At 51.7% G+C, this 14332-nt stretch overlaps 4 protein-coding genes across 4 annotated transcripts; 3 read left to right on the forward strand and 1 right to left on the reverse strand.

Annotated features, from left to right (window-relative positions):
- Nucleotides 1-341: 341 nt before the first annotated feature.
- BDW74DRAFT_172552 (uncharacterized protein) lies at nt 342-2089 on the forward strand (the record flags this gene model as incomplete). Its single annotated transcript, XM_073727560.1, has 3 exons — nt 342-579; nt 644-1977; nt 2060-2089. The coding sequence occupies 3 exons, from the start codon at nt 342-344 to the stop codon at nt 2087-2089; spliced, it is 1602 nt and encodes a 533-aa protein (XP_073589826.1).
- Nucleotides 2090-3192: 1103 nt separating this feature from the next.
- On the forward strand, nt 3193-4739 carry BDW74DRAFT_172553 (FAD-dependent oxidoreductase; the record flags this gene model as incomplete). Its single annotated transcript, XM_073727561.1, has 4 exons — nt 3193-3488; nt 3535-3803; nt 3853-4220; nt 4269-4739. The coding sequence occupies 4 exons, from the start codon at nt 3193-3195 to the stop codon at nt 4737-4739; spliced, it is 1404 nt and encodes a 467-aa protein (XP_073589827.1).
- A 398-nt stretch (nt 4740-5137) lies between these two features.
- Nucleotides 5138-7862, forward strand: BDW74DRAFT_184618 (uncharacterized protein; the record flags this gene model as incomplete). Its single annotated transcript, XM_073730855.1, has 8 exons — nt 5138-5218; nt 5272-5420; nt 5470-5575; nt 5628-6483; nt 6531-6568; nt 6616-6801; nt 6853-7269; nt 7329-7862. 8 exons carry the CDS (start codon nt 5138-5140, stop codon nt 7467-7469), a joined length of 1974 nt encoding a protein of 657 aa, XP_073589828.1. The 3' UTR covers nt 7470-7862.
- Nucleotides 7863-7868: 6 nt separating this feature from the next.
- Nucleotides 7869-12975, reverse strand: BDW74DRAFT_184620 (putative ABC transporter; the record flags this gene model as incomplete). The annotated part of the gene is made up of 13 exons (XM_073730856.1): nt 12411-12975; nt 12194-12365; nt 11243-12146; nt 11073-11195; nt 10921-11019; nt 10772-10868; nt 10689-10716; nt 10569-10633; nt 9877-10517; nt 9748-9825; nt 9362-9699; nt 9091-9314; nt 7869-9041 (listed from the first exon to the last, which is right to left on the reverse strand). Exons 1-13 carry the CDS (start codon nt 12945-12947, stop codon nt 7869-7871), a joined length of 4479 nt encoding a protein of 1492 aa, XP_073589829.1. The 5' UTR covers nt 12948-12975.
- Nucleotides 12976-14332: the final 1357 nt, after the last annotated feature.

Here is a 14332-nt window from a genome sequence, read left to right on the forward strand (position 1 = left end):
GACTGGATGCTTGATCCTGCTGTCCGGAGAAACACCATGCCCTAATCAATGCGCGTCATGATATCCCTCCAATGAGCGGGTCGACTGCCGCTGATCAGCGCTCGCGTGTCTGAGCTCTGAAGAGGGTAGACGCTGTGGACACGTACGTCCCGTCTGTGTGCATTGCTCCTTAATCTATTCCTCGCGGAAACGGGAGGTGAAGAGAGGAAATTTCGTGATAATGTTGGCCCGGTGAGGTGCGGTTTTTGGGTATATAAGGTTGGTGGATGACCTGGTTGGAGAGGATATCCACGGTCAACAGCAGACAATACAGTGCAGGGCTTCTTTGATTGTTTGCAACAATGCTTTTCTGGAAAGCGCTTTTCTCAGCGGCTCTTGTTACCGGTCTGACGGTTGACGAAACGGACGATGGAATTGTGGTTGATGTTGAGGGGGATGATGGCTTTGTTGTGACGATTGATAGCACTGGCTCTATTTCTTCCCTCCAGTACCGCAGCACTGAGTATCAGTACTCTGGGACATTGAGTCATATTGCGTCGGGACTAGGGAGTGCTGCGTCGGTGTCGTATACTACCCAAGGTCTGTTCCTTTGATCCACCTTTCATATTGAGCCCCGAGCATCTAACAAGTCTACCTTTGATAGGAGACTACGCAGTCGTTTCAGCAACCATTAACGACGACGAATTTGACTTGACGCACTACTACGTCTTTCAGGACGGCCGCAGCGCAATCTACATGGGCACAAACGCCCTCTCAGAGCCAGCCGTCGGAGAACTCCGTTACATTGCCCGCCTCGTCAACCTCCCCGAAGCATACAAGGAGGGTGACGTCTCTGATGTCCAAGACGGAGAGATCATTGAAGGGAGTGATGTCTTCCTCGTCGATGGCGAGACCCGAAGCAAGTTCTACTCCTCCCAGCGCTTCATCGACGACTCCGTCTACTGCGCCTACACCTCTGACTCCAGCGTCCATGCCTGCTTCCTCTCCGACACTCGCTCTCGTGAAAAGTCCTCAGGCGGGCCCTTCTTCAGAGACATCGACCTAAATCTCGTCAGCGACTACCACTCCGTCACGTACTACATGAACTCCGGCCATGTCCAGACAGAAGACTACCGCACTGGCTTCTTCGGCCCGTACATCCTGTCCTTCAGCGGCTCGGGAATCCCATCCTGGGACGACTTTGACGTCTCGTTCTTCGATGACCTCGATCTGGATGGTTACGTCGGCTCCTCTGGCCGCGGCGTCGTCGAGGGCACAATAAGCGGAACATCCTCGTCCCTGCCTGCAGTCGTGCATCTCTACAATGATGACTACCAATCATGGACGAGTGCCTCCGACGGCGCCTTCACATCCCCCGAGCTAGTAGAGGGCTCGTACACCCTAGCCCTCTACCAAGGCGAGCTCCTGGCAGCAACAACAACCGTCCCTGTAACAGCGGGCTCAACAGCCACCGCCTCGCTCGCCGCAACAAACACCATCATCACCGACGACCGGACCACAATCTTCCAGATCAGCGAGTACGACGGTACACCCTCGGGCCTCCTGAACGCGGAGAACCAACTCCGCATGCACCCGTCTGACTCCCGGATGGCCGACTGGAATCCCACGCCCTTCGTCGTGGGCACAAACACCGACGCTGACTTCCCGATGGCGCTGTTCGTCGATGTAAACAATAACTTCGAGATCCAGTTTACCCTCGACGAGATACCGGACACGGACAAAATCACCATCCGCGTCGCTACGACATTATCCTTCGCTGGAGGTCGCCCGCAGGTAACGCTCAACGACGACGAAGGCGATGCGCCCGAGGCGCCGAGCAAGATCGACTCAAGGGGTGTAACGCGCGGCGCGTATCGGGGGTATGGAGAGGTTTACGAGACGTCTTTTGATGTGGGCAGTCTGGTGACTGGCGAGAACTCGGTGTATATTGCGGTTATTTCGGGGAGCAGTGGGGATGAGTTTTTGAGTCCGAATTTTGTGAGTTCACCCTTTCTTCTATTTTCCTACTTTATGGCATGTTCAGGCTTGAGGGAAAGAATTGGGCTAATGAGAAATACAGATTGTCGATGCGATTGAGGCTTATTATTGAGCGGCTACTGGGGGTGGTTATGAAGGAGGCATGGCTGAAATTATCGCTTTATCTGTGGAGGGTTGTGTACCTTGAAGGATATAATCTATACTTTTACAATTCCTAAATGGAATTTCTCTTTCAAGAACTGTTAAAAGGACAGTCTTTCAAAGCTAGTTGGACGGTTTGAGTGCTGTTGATTCGACCTTCACCAGGGAGGAAGGAAGGGCTACGTGCATGTAAATCGACACTGGTCTGAATACCAGAAGATTCTGTCTGGAATACAAGAAGCTGGCTAGCCCCGCAGAGCCCATGGGAATGATTCTCAATCTCTGATGATTAGCTGGCTGTGAAGTTTCTCTCAGTATATCCCAAGGACAAGAAGCATTGTAAGTGATGTTGTTCAGGAACTGGCTTGGCCACAGTAGGATCTTAGGGCTCATTCCTCCTTGGAACCATAAATGCAGCACAGCTACCTATATTAACTCGCGGAAGGTCAGCTAATTCACATACCTGATATAGCTTGCATATCTAAAATGATTGTAAGTCTATAATAGCGTTTTCTGGCAGACTAAGCTTCTTGTTTTTCCTGCTCTGTTCATTTGTTGTCTGCTTTTCATCAGTGCACTAAGACAATGCCGAGCATTCACCCTTGGTTATTCCACCCACATTACTTGATCAGAACAACACAATCTCATTATGCTGGATCAGTGCCCAATGTTGCTGAAGACAAGCAAAGACCGGAGAGCAGCCAGCCACTCTCTGATCAGCGCAGTATGTTTCCCAAACAAGCGGTCAGTCTTCTATTTCCTCGTCAATGATTGGTGATCTGGACGTGTTTGACTCCTCTAGCGCGGCGCTTTGCAGAAGACTATCCAAGATGAGGACATCCGGCCGACCAACCTTGGAAAGGTGCCCAATGCTCGACAATTTTCTCGGAGGCCCACGCTCCATGCTCCACGGTTCGAGCGCGAGATCGAGATCCGGCCTTCCAGCTGATCTGCGCTGGTAGGTCCACTTTGTCTTCTCGTCACTTCGAGGCTGAAGAGGGGTGTTTGCACTCGTCCCTGGTTTATCCTCGTCGCACAATCGCTTGAGTTCGAGTACTAAATTCTTATAACAAGATGGAGGAAGTTCCTCCATTCAAGGTGATCATTGTCGGCGGCTCAGTCGCGGGTTTGACCCTTGCGCACTGCCTGCACCGCGCGAACATCGACCATGTCGTTTTGGAGAAAAGAAATGAGATCGCGCCGCAGGAAGGCGCTTCTATAGGGCTCTGGCCGACGGGAGGGCAAGTCCTGGATCAGCTTGGATTATGGGAGGAGGTAGTGGAAGGGACCCAGCCATTGAGGGTTCACAATGTTCTGTATCCGGACGGGTCGGGGTTCAGTCACGATGTGCTGAATCGAATCTATGAAAGGTGCGATGCTACTAAGTGTTTGCATTAGCAGAGCTGACCTCGATAGGTTTGGGTATGGTCTTACCTTCGTGGAGCGACAGCGATTACTGGAGACTTTGTACCGGCGGTATCCGGACAAGTCTAGGATTCTGGTCAGTAAAACAGTCGTTGATATCCGACAGACACTGAGCGGAGCTTGCGTCGCGACACAAGATGGAACAGTTTATCAGGGCAGTTTGGTTGTCGGTGCTGATGGAGTGCATAGTCGCGTACGCTCGGAGATGTGGCGGTTGGCAGAGCTTCAGAATCCGGGAAGGGTCTTGTTGAAGAAGAACGGTCGGTCCCTAAGCTCTTGAGTACGAAAGATAAGAGCTAACCGACACAGCGCTGACGGCTGAGTATTGCTGTGTCTTTGGCATATCTTCCGCCATCCCTGGCCTGCGAAGCGGCGAGCATGGCAACGTTTTCGGGGATGGAGTCACAGTTCTGACGTTCCATGGCGAGAATCGAGTCTATTGGTTCGTGGTGAGCAAGATGAACAAGAAGCATACCTACCCGAAAATTCCTCGCTACGGTTCAAAAGATGCGGAGGAGCTCAGCAGACGGTTTGCAGCTGTTCGCCTTGCTGAGGGGGTCTGCGTTCGTGATCTTTGGGAGAACAGGAGAGTTGCGTCGATGACTGCGATGGAGGAGGGTCTGTTCGAGATTTGGCACTTCGGTCGAATGGTTCTTCTGGGTGACGCCGTTCGTAAAGTAAGAGGACAGGATCTCTATGGTCTGCACAGAAGCTGACAAGCCTAGATGACCGTCAACATGGGACAAGGCGCAAACTGTGCCATTGAGGATGCGGCTGTTCTAGCGACACTTCTCGACCGGCTGGCTCAGTCGAATAAGAAGAGTACTCCAATTGAGGCTGATATTGAGACTCTTCTCAAGGAGTTTCGCATGTTGAGATACGCACGTTCGAAGGCGATATACGGGCAGACGACGTTTGGCGTACGGCTATACACTCGTGACGGTATACTGAAGACGCTGATGGGACGGTATATCATGCCTCATAAGATCGACCACATGGCGGACGCGACTTCAAATCTGATGGCTGACGGACCGGTCGTCGGGTTTCTTCCTCTGCCTCGACGCTCTGAAAGTGGATGGGAAAGATATCGAAGTCGCAAGAAGGAGGACAGTCATTGGAGTCAACGGAAGATGCTGTTTCTGGGAACGGCGGTGTTGAGCTTGTCTTTTCTGGCGTATGGCTACCTCAGAGACTAAAGTCAAGTGTCGGTGTTAGTGAGGAAGGTTGGCGTGGTGTTCTCGGGGTCACGGGCTGCGACTGCGAAGTGCAAATGAGGAAGGAACCCAACACCCGAACCTCGCTCTTTCTCTCACTTCGACCTCAAACATCATTGCATTACTCTAGATTACCACCACATCTAGACTCTTTCCATCTCAAAGACCTCGATTTTCATCCAGACCCTTCTAGAGTCATAATGTCCCGCCACAAGAAAGACCCTACCTCTCCTCAGACTGCCTCAAGCAAGATCACGAAGCACGAGAGCCCCAAAAATGGAATAAAAGGTACGCTCCTCCTCGGTCTGGGTACCTAGTACTAATAAGCGTAGTATCCGCAGAATTAGTCGCCCTCGCTCTCTCAGCTGATCTGACCTCCGATGTCACGGTGGAAGGCATCGGTGCTACCGACCAGGAGGTGGCAGAAATTGAGGGAGAGCCTCCTGCGTGGTCGAATGTTCGTGGGTCTTCATGATTATCAACCCGGACATGCTTCGCTAATTTCGAATCTCAGAATCGGCCTGAGATAGCAGGCGCTTTCACCTGGTTCAAGTCTCACCAAGGCGGCATGTACTACAACAATGGCTTATGCTACGGGTTCTTAATCGATGGCGACTCCGGCAATCGATCCCACGTAGGCGAAGAAGTGGTTATCAGTAGAATGTGAGCCTGATTCTCGCTCGAAATGTCCTAATGCTAATGCTCGACTTAGCGGGGGATGTTGTGAGAAGGACAAGGAAGGCAACCTGATTCAAACGAAAGATATGTCTGAAGAAGGAGCCGCCGTCAAGAGCATGATGCGAAGCATGGAAGAGAACGTTCCTGTCGGACTGATCATAGGCAAGTCTTCCCTAAGATCCATCGACTTAGACTGACGTTGGATTGGGCTCTAAAAACACGGCCTGTGGGCTGAAGTTGCCTCATCGTTACAACGTCATGGATTACTTTCTGGTCACTGATGTCTGGACCGAGAAGGTCAACGGCAAAGTTGGGTATAAAGTCCGGTTCGAGAAACTGGACCTCTCGACGAAGAGCTGGTGGGCGAAAAAAGGAACAGTCTTGCCGGACCATCTCACTCGTCCCTATGTCCAGCCCGTCACTCTGAAATGCGCCGCTTGCTCTATCGCCAGTAAACAGGTGTGCATGGAGGGATGGATGTGCTTGAACTCCAAGTGTCAGGAGTTCTGGATGCTCGCTGGCCAGCACCCTCCGGCCACCCTGACCTTCCACAACCAATTTCTTGAAGCTCGCATACAGCACCCGCCGATAGAGGCTCCCCCTCTCGTTCCAAACTTACTCGAGAAACCTCCTTCCAGCCCGTCGCGCGACTCCTGGAAATATGGGGTCGTGTGTCCGCGCTGTCGAAAATGCATACCTCGGATCCACTGGAATGGCTGGAGGTGCGCTGACGATGATGAAGGAGGACCGGACGACAAATGCCCATTTGAGCACTGGATAACCCTTGACACAGTTCCTTTACCAAATGAACCTGAGAAAAAAGATCATGGTCGTCCCTCAAAACCTGACCTTATCACAGGCACTCACGACGACACGTCCTTTGCTCCGTACGAGATGGTTACATACAACCTTGGGGATGCCGGATATATCCTGCACTTCAAATCGAATCTAGCAATCAACAGCCGTCCCAAGGGACCGGATGAGCTATTCCAAGAGTTACAAGCAGCCGACCTCAAACTCCGGCGTCATCCTATGGGCCAGGCGCAAGGCGAGTGCATTTCTCAATGCGTCGGCAACGCTAACACCGGGCGATAGTTGGTGGCACCCTAACTTCCCAATTTGCGACCAACTTTGTAGGAGTTACCCACCACGACTTGACCCCCATACTAACTGTGCACAGGGTTGTCCCTACAAGTTCGTTGTGGCGGTTGAATCGCGGAGTTTCGATCAAGCTTGCGACTCCGTGCTCCGCGCACTCGGGCGTTTACGATGGGCCACCGAGACTGCTGCTCAGAGTCAGAAGGGCACCGCTCTCGAGCCCAATGAGTTGCTCCTGCTGGGCTATTTTGAGGATCAGAGAATTGGCGTATGTATACTCTGGAGAATAAACCACCAGACCCATCTGACGCAAGAAAAGTACCACGACGATGGTGAATCCACCCTCGGTCCTACAATTACTACGCTTTCCCTAGGGTCGCCCGCCACTATGTCCGTCCGCATGAAGTATAAGTTCTACCATGGTCTGACCAAGACAAGTATGAAGAAAAAGAAAGGGGAAGGAGAGCAGGAGGGAGACGAGCAGAAGGAAAAGGAGACTGTTGCCCTCCTCGCTGACGACCCAGTGCTACCCCTATGTGAGAACTACGCCAACCGCAAAGCTCTCAAGGAAAGGCTAGACAGTGGCTCTATCTCCGAGGAGGGCTATAAGAAGGCTTGGTGGGAGTCCTTTGAGCAGAACAAGGGCCAGGACAGACCGCCCGACCTGTTCAAGATAAAGCTCAGGCACGGAGATTTTGTCGTGATGCATGGAGAGGGGGTACAGAAGTACTATGAGGTAGGTAACTGTTTGGTTTTCCATCGAAACTTGATATACTAATCAACGCCTTGTTTCAGCATGCTGTTGAGCTCGACAAATGTGGTGCGCTGCGATTCGCATTGACGGCGCGCCATGTGAAGGAAGAACTAATCTCGGACGATGAATGGGAGATGGGGCAGTTTACCCTGAATGAGGACCAGATCTATGATGGAAAGTAATTTACTGGCTTGATCTGCTCTTTACCTAGCTTGGCATTTCCGCCGACAATGCTTGTTTCGCATTTGTTTCTTCGTTGATTGACTTCAAGCTTGAATCATTTCCGCTCCTGATGCAGTTGTTGATTTACTTCTTGCCTAACATTCGATCTCAACAAGTACAGACCGTGCATAGTCCACGGTGTCCTACGACGAGGGGTAGCACGTGCGATGTTGTCTAATGATGAGTGTTTATGGTTTCCAAGATGATTTTCCCAGCTGTCATATGATATCATTTGTTCCATTATTTTATATTGTATATATCACATCGTGAAATATTACACAAGTTACTCTAACAACTCCGGGTCATCAATGTCCTCGTATATCAGGCAGGGTGAGATAAATCGACGATATCCATCATCCTCACAGCCCACTCTTCCTCGCCTTCCTCTTACTAAACCACCTCTTCATATCATTAACCCCATGCAAATAAAGCCAGCTGAGCGCAAACACAGCCGCGAAGTTAAACATCACAAACGCCCAAAAGATGCCGTAGTCGCGCCACTTATGGCTGTAATACACATTGAAGTTCGTCGCGAACTGGTCGCCATCGCTGTACTGGCAGTACGCGCACATTCCATTCCCAGCGTCGCGTACATATCCCGTTGCCTGAGATAGAAAAGTCCCCGCATAATCCTGGCACGAATTCTGGCCCGAGGGCAGACTAAAAAACGACTCCTCGCGCTCAACGCACTCCATTGGGATCTTATGCACCAACACCCCCAAAAACGCCTCAAGTAGATAATGGAACGGCGTAAGCCAGTACATCCATGACTGCCAGAAATGCGGCATGGCCATATACGGCACAACAACACCACAGAACGCAACAATGAACGTAAAGAAGCACGGAACCAGCAGCGAAGCCAGTAGCTCATTCGGCGAAATCGCCGCAATAAACTGCCCGAACGACACGTAGAACAGCTCGAACAGCATAAGCAGCATCCACGTGAACCCAGAACTGAACGAGTCCCGCGGGAACCAGATGCCCCAGTACCAGCAATTGAAGTACAGCGAGCCCGCGATAATGGAGTACGGCAGCTCCGGCAGGATCGCGGAGGTCACGAACGCGGTCCAGTTGTAGATTTTGGAGTTTGCCTCGCGGGACTCGTAGAGGGAGCGGAAGTGCAGGAAGCGCGGTTGCAATTGTTGGATAAGCGGCGGGCAGATTGTCAGCGTCATGAAGATTGAGAAGAGGCGGGATTGCATGTCGATGTAGCTGTTTCCTAGATGCCAGAAGGTGAAGGTGTTGAAGAGGCCTGTGAAGATGTGCAGGGCGAATTTGCCGATGGTGTATTCGGGGGTGCGCCAGTAGGCGATGAATGAGCGTTTTGTTGCCGTGAGGATCTGTGTCCAAATAGGCATGGCGTATTCGCGGTCGTCGTCTTTATTGTGTTGTTTTTCGCTGTTTTGGCGGGTGGAGATGATCTTGTTGATGTCTTCTGAGAGGGTCTTGCAGTTTGGGGAGTTGGCCCATACATCGGCCCAGTCTTGGCCTTTGTAGTTTGGGTCGCCGGCTCCAATGACTTCGAGCATGTACTGCCTCTTGTTAGAGAGGGTGGGATGTGGTGAGGGTGGGAAGACTTACCTCTGCGGGGTTGGCATTCGGGGGACATTTCTTGCCGCCGTTCTTCTCAAAGTACTCGATCAGTTTGGACGAGTCTTGGCCGAGTCCGCCGTTGTAGACGGTTCGGCCACCGCTCTTGAGCAGGATCAGGTCGTCGAACATCTCGAACAGCACGGCTGACGGTTGGTGGATGGTGCAGAGGATGGCTTGTCCGGCGTCTGCTAGTCGACGGAGGAATCGGACGACTGCTTCATTAGATTGGGCCATGGTCGGTTGGCGGGGAGTAACTTACTATTGAACGCGGCGAGAGAGTCTAGACCGGAAGTCGGCTCGTCCAAGAACAACAGGAGCGAGGGCTTACTCGCTAGCTCAACGGCAATGGTGAGTCTCTTGCGTTGCTCCTGGTTCAAACCGGTCCCGCCAGCTCCGACCGTGGCCCCAGCGATAGGGCGCATTTCGAGTAAATCGATGATCTTCTCACAGTAGTCGTATTTCTCTTGGGTGGGAACTTCCTTGGGCTGGCGGAGGAGAGCGGAGAAGCGCAATGATTCTCGAACGGTGGCAGTTGGCTCGTGGATATCTTGCTGCTCGGCAAAGCCAGTCGCTCGTTGGAAACTTCGAGGTAGTGGCCTGAAATGGTCAATAAGAGTGGTAATTTGATGAATTGGGGTTACATACTTCCCATCAACCAGGAAGTCTCCGGTGACAACGCCGAAGTCAAGCCGTTGAGCGAGTGCGTTGAGGAGGGTTGTTTTACTACGAGGATCATTAGCATTCGCGGTTCACTACGGGTATTAAAGCACTCACCCTGCACCAGAAGCACCAACGAGCGCAGTGAGGCGGCCTGGGCGGACATATCCTTGGACGTCCTTCAGAAGCTGCCTCTTCCCACCACTAACAGGGATGGTATAGTTGACGTTCTGGAAGGTGAAGACAGACTCGCTCCGCGCAATGCCTTCCACCTCTTGTCCCGAGTCATCCGAACTCGCGCCATTAGAGGTGTTGCTCTGAGAGCCAGATTCAATATCATCCGGCTTCTCCTTCTGCTCAACCGCTTTTTCAACCTCCTTCGGAGCCTCGCCCCTCTTGAAGATCGTCACGGAGCTTCCACCCTTGTTCGGCTTTTGCAGCTCCATACCCAGCATGGTCAAAGCCACGAAGAAGATGAAGAAAGCTATGATGATGCCAAAATTGCGCCACAGATGGGAACGGCTGTAGGTGAAGGCGGTTTGGATGTAGCTTGCACCCTGGACGACGAGCTGATCTGGCGTGCTTCCCTGAACTGCGCATGTCTGGTAGCCAGACTGCGCATCGGGGCCATCGGGCACTATCTGTGGTGGGATACATTGGAGATCCAGGTTGTAGAACTCGTTCGTCATGATACCTTCGAAGGCATACTGAACGGGATTAATCCAGATCAACCACTTAAACCAGGGGTGCATACGCCACTCCGGTGTCGTTAGCATTGTTAACCACTCTGGGGCCAAAAAAGGTCATACAGGAGGGATGAGGTAGCCGGTATAGACGACCAGGATCTGGATTGCGACACCGGTGAGACGAGTTGCTTAACATTCCCAGTTAGTCAGTCCAGCAGCTTTCATAGTCAAGGCTACACATACCAACATCTAGTGAGCCACAGAAGGCGCCCTAGTCGAATCATCAGTCTCTTGCTGTGAAACAATGGATTTTCATCCCAACTCACCACCGCCCTGAAGAACGAATACATGGTCATCGTCAAGGTGAAGATAAATAAGAAATTTATGAAGAACTGAGACGGCGTCCTCTGGAGGTGGGCCATGCTAGTGAAGTCAGCAATGCGCAACTTACAACTGGACATGGTCGGGAACTTACAAGTAGACCACTAGCTCGAAAAGCGTAACTTGGACGAAGATTATAGGTACGTCGACCACTACCTGGGCCACAGCATATGCAGAAGGGCGATAGAAAGAACTAGAGCAGTAATTAGTATTGGTACCCCGTTGGTTGGGTGGATCGGCACTCACAAACTCTTATGTTTCAACATCACAGCACGGTGTGCGAAGACGTCCGTCAACTCTGCAAGAGCGAGAAGAGCGTTGAAAAGCAAGATGAAAAACATGCATCCGCCTCTCGTAAACGTGCCAGCACTGTCTTGTTAGCATCGTTGTGATGTACTAGAGGGATTGGTACGAACCTGGTGGTGGGTAGGTTGTAGAACAGACTTCCGATGATGAGCGCCTGGAAAGTGAGAATCGACCACTTTCCGATAAGCGTCCCTCGATCACCATACATTATCTTGAACTGCCGTTCAGTAAGAATCATGACCTGCTGGTAGAACGGTACGGTGTAGTTCTTCTTCGGCGCCTTCCTTCGAGCTTCCTCCCGTCCCTCCTCGTGCTCCTTGACCTCTTGCTCGAACTCCTCTATGTCCCTCAGGTTCTCCTTGTAGGCTTCGCTATTGCGGTATGCGCGCTGGAAATCTTCTGCAGAACGGGGTATGCGGTCTTCCCAGTCCTTCTTCACCCGCCGAGCGTTGGCATCGCTAACAGACGTCAAGAAGTCTGGAGTTGTCCAACGAGGAGGACATTCAAAGCCAAGATTCTCAAAGTATTCCTTTGCCTGCTCTGCGCGTCCGAAGTATGCGCACTTTCCGTCCTCGATTAGCAGCACCTTGTCAAACTGCTTGTAAAGGTTCTCAGATGCCTGGTAAAGGGCGACTAGGGTCGAAGCGTGAGCCATGTTGGTCAGACTCCTCAGACTCTGCACGTATTCGGAGGCGGTACTCGCGTCAAGGCCTTTGGTGGAGTTATCCCAGCACTGTACACTGGCCTTGGTAACTAGGGCTTCGCCGATGGAGACGCGCTTCTTTTCTCCACCTGAGACACCGCGAACAATCTCTCCACCGACCTTTGTCCCGAGGCAGTGTTCAATCCAGAAGAGTTTGGCGATTGTTGATAGAAAGGTCTCCTGATAGTCCTTCCGGCTCTCGCCCGGTAAGCGCGAGTCTTTGTCTGGCGTCCGAGTCTTCAGAGCGAACATTATTGTTTCTCTCACAGTCAGAGTGGCGTAGTGGAGGTCCTCTTCGGGGTTATACAGGACTGCTTGGTCAACATCGACCATGTCCAGAAGAGATCTTGGGACTTACCTTCTGAACGATACTTGTCCACCATAGTATCAGCATCCGTTCCACCATAGTGGATATCACCTTCAACGCTCTTGTACCCAGACCTCTGATTCCCAATAGTCTTCAAGAAGGTCGAGCATCCGGAGCCTGGTCGACCGAGAACTAAAAGCATCTCTCCCGGTCGAACGCAGCCCTTTCACGATTAGCTTCAGTCTGGAAAGGGAAGAGGAGAACATACGGTAAAATCATCTAAGATAGTTCTCAACGGCGCATTGCCTGCACTTGTTCCTTTTCTCCCCCGCGTAAGCAGTCCCTTCATCATCCTAGGTAGTCCCAGAAAGATATCCGCATTTGTCGGCTGGAGCGCAGCGCCTAGTCCAACACCCTTGACGGTGAGGTTCTTCCAGACCACGCCCAGGTGTCTCGTCTGCTCTTCATCAGAGTTGGCCTTTCGTTCATGGCCGAACATCCGCGACACGAGCCTGACTATCTCGTTATCATTGTCCTCTCCTTTATAAGCGGAGCTCGTCCGCCGATGCGACAGCGCATGCGTGATCTCGTCATCGGTAAGCGGTCCCCCGCCAGCAGTGCGTCTGCGAGTAAGAGTCCCATTGCGACTGCGGTTAGACTGGTTTGTCTGGATAGGCGCAAACTTCTCGCCCTCTTGCTCCGAAGGAAGCGATGCTGTATCAGAGGTGGAGTCTGTCGTTGTGGAGGAGCGCAGGTGTTGCTCAGAGTCCCTGGGTGGGTCGCCGGGGTAGGAGGAGTCCTCCATTCTGGGGAACAGCGAAGTAAAAGCAAATCAATTGTCTGACAGGAACATGAGAAGAATACTCAGAAGTAAGGGAAAAAAGGCCAATATATACAAGTATGATATCACAGCACAAATACAGGGACAAGGGAAGTTGCATGCTATGCTATGCTACGCTACGCCGTCTTAAGTCCGGGACTGACTCGAACGCATGAGAATAACGGACTTATTCGTTGGGACTCCGACCGAAAACGAGCCATCATAAGGGAAGCATAGTCTTCAAGTGACAGCTAACAGCCCAGCATAAGGTGGGAAACGGGCGACCGAGGCTCCGATAGATTGTTGCGGATGTGTGGTCATGATGAAGTCATCGCCATTCATTGCGACTTTCAGATCTGACAATCACCGTTGAGCATTTTCGATGCGATTCAGTCTAGACGAGAATATTGGAGAAGCCAAGACAGCTGAATTGCACCATATCAAGAATTCAAGCCAAGAGGTTTCCTCATGGTGATGATGGTGACTGACTCGTGTGCAGGGTTGCTGGATGAACCATGTCCGGATGAGACTCTGCGCCTGGGCCGACCGAATCAGCCGGTGAGTTGGCAGCACTGGAAAATTTAAGTGATTGCTTGTCAGGTTTGCTCCATATTCAGGGTCTTTTATCAAGAAATTTTGCCTCTCCCCGCGGACCCCGTTGTTCTAGACTGCTCTCGGCTTCATAGTCCAGTTCCCGGTCATATACTTCGGGGTTCTGCCGAGCCTCAGGCGGTTGAGTATCTGTACAGGAACATAAGCCATCAATCGACCATATAGTCAGGTACTGGGATTTACTAAATCTATTCTAAGCATCGAGGTAATCTAACCAGCTCGGACAAGCTTGGAAGTTGGTTTTTATATTTTCCGTTAGGAACATGCGCCCAATATATATTTTAGTCGATGACTAATTAGTCCCCCCATCCGAAGTCTCAGGGATCCCTGTCCTCATGCTACTCTATATATTCCGCATGATATGGCTATAATACCTCGATTCCCAAATGCTATTGATCTCCATCCAAGCTCCTATCCAAAGCTCGTTGTCCTATCCAAAAATGCGGAGGCTGGGACCCGCCCGATTAGCGACGACAGCTTAAAGCCGGAGCCGACCAATCACAGTCTCAAGAAACATTGTATAGCAGCCCAGCCACCCCGCCAAAACAACAACGCCAGCACAGAAAATACATGGCTGGGCTCTGGCCTTGGCCCTGGCCCTGGCGCCAGTGGTTCTCAACCCTCTTTAAATGTCAACCATGTTGCACCCACATTCTTCCCCTTTCCCTCCTCCCTTCTCCCTTGTTTATCCCGTCTATCCTTCACTCCGGAGGTAGATTGACTCGATCGTTTCGCGGAGGAAGTCCTTACGAGGACTG

This window comes from Aspergillus multicolor (assembly GCF_047715735.1).
Source record: "Aspergillus multicolor strain CBS 133.54 unplaced genomic scaffold BDW74scaffold_1, whole genome shotgun sequence".
Classification (NCBI taxonomy): domain Eukaryota; kingdom Fungi; phylum Ascomycota; class Eurotiomycetes; order Eurotiales; family Aspergillaceae; genus Aspergillus; species Aspergillus multicolor.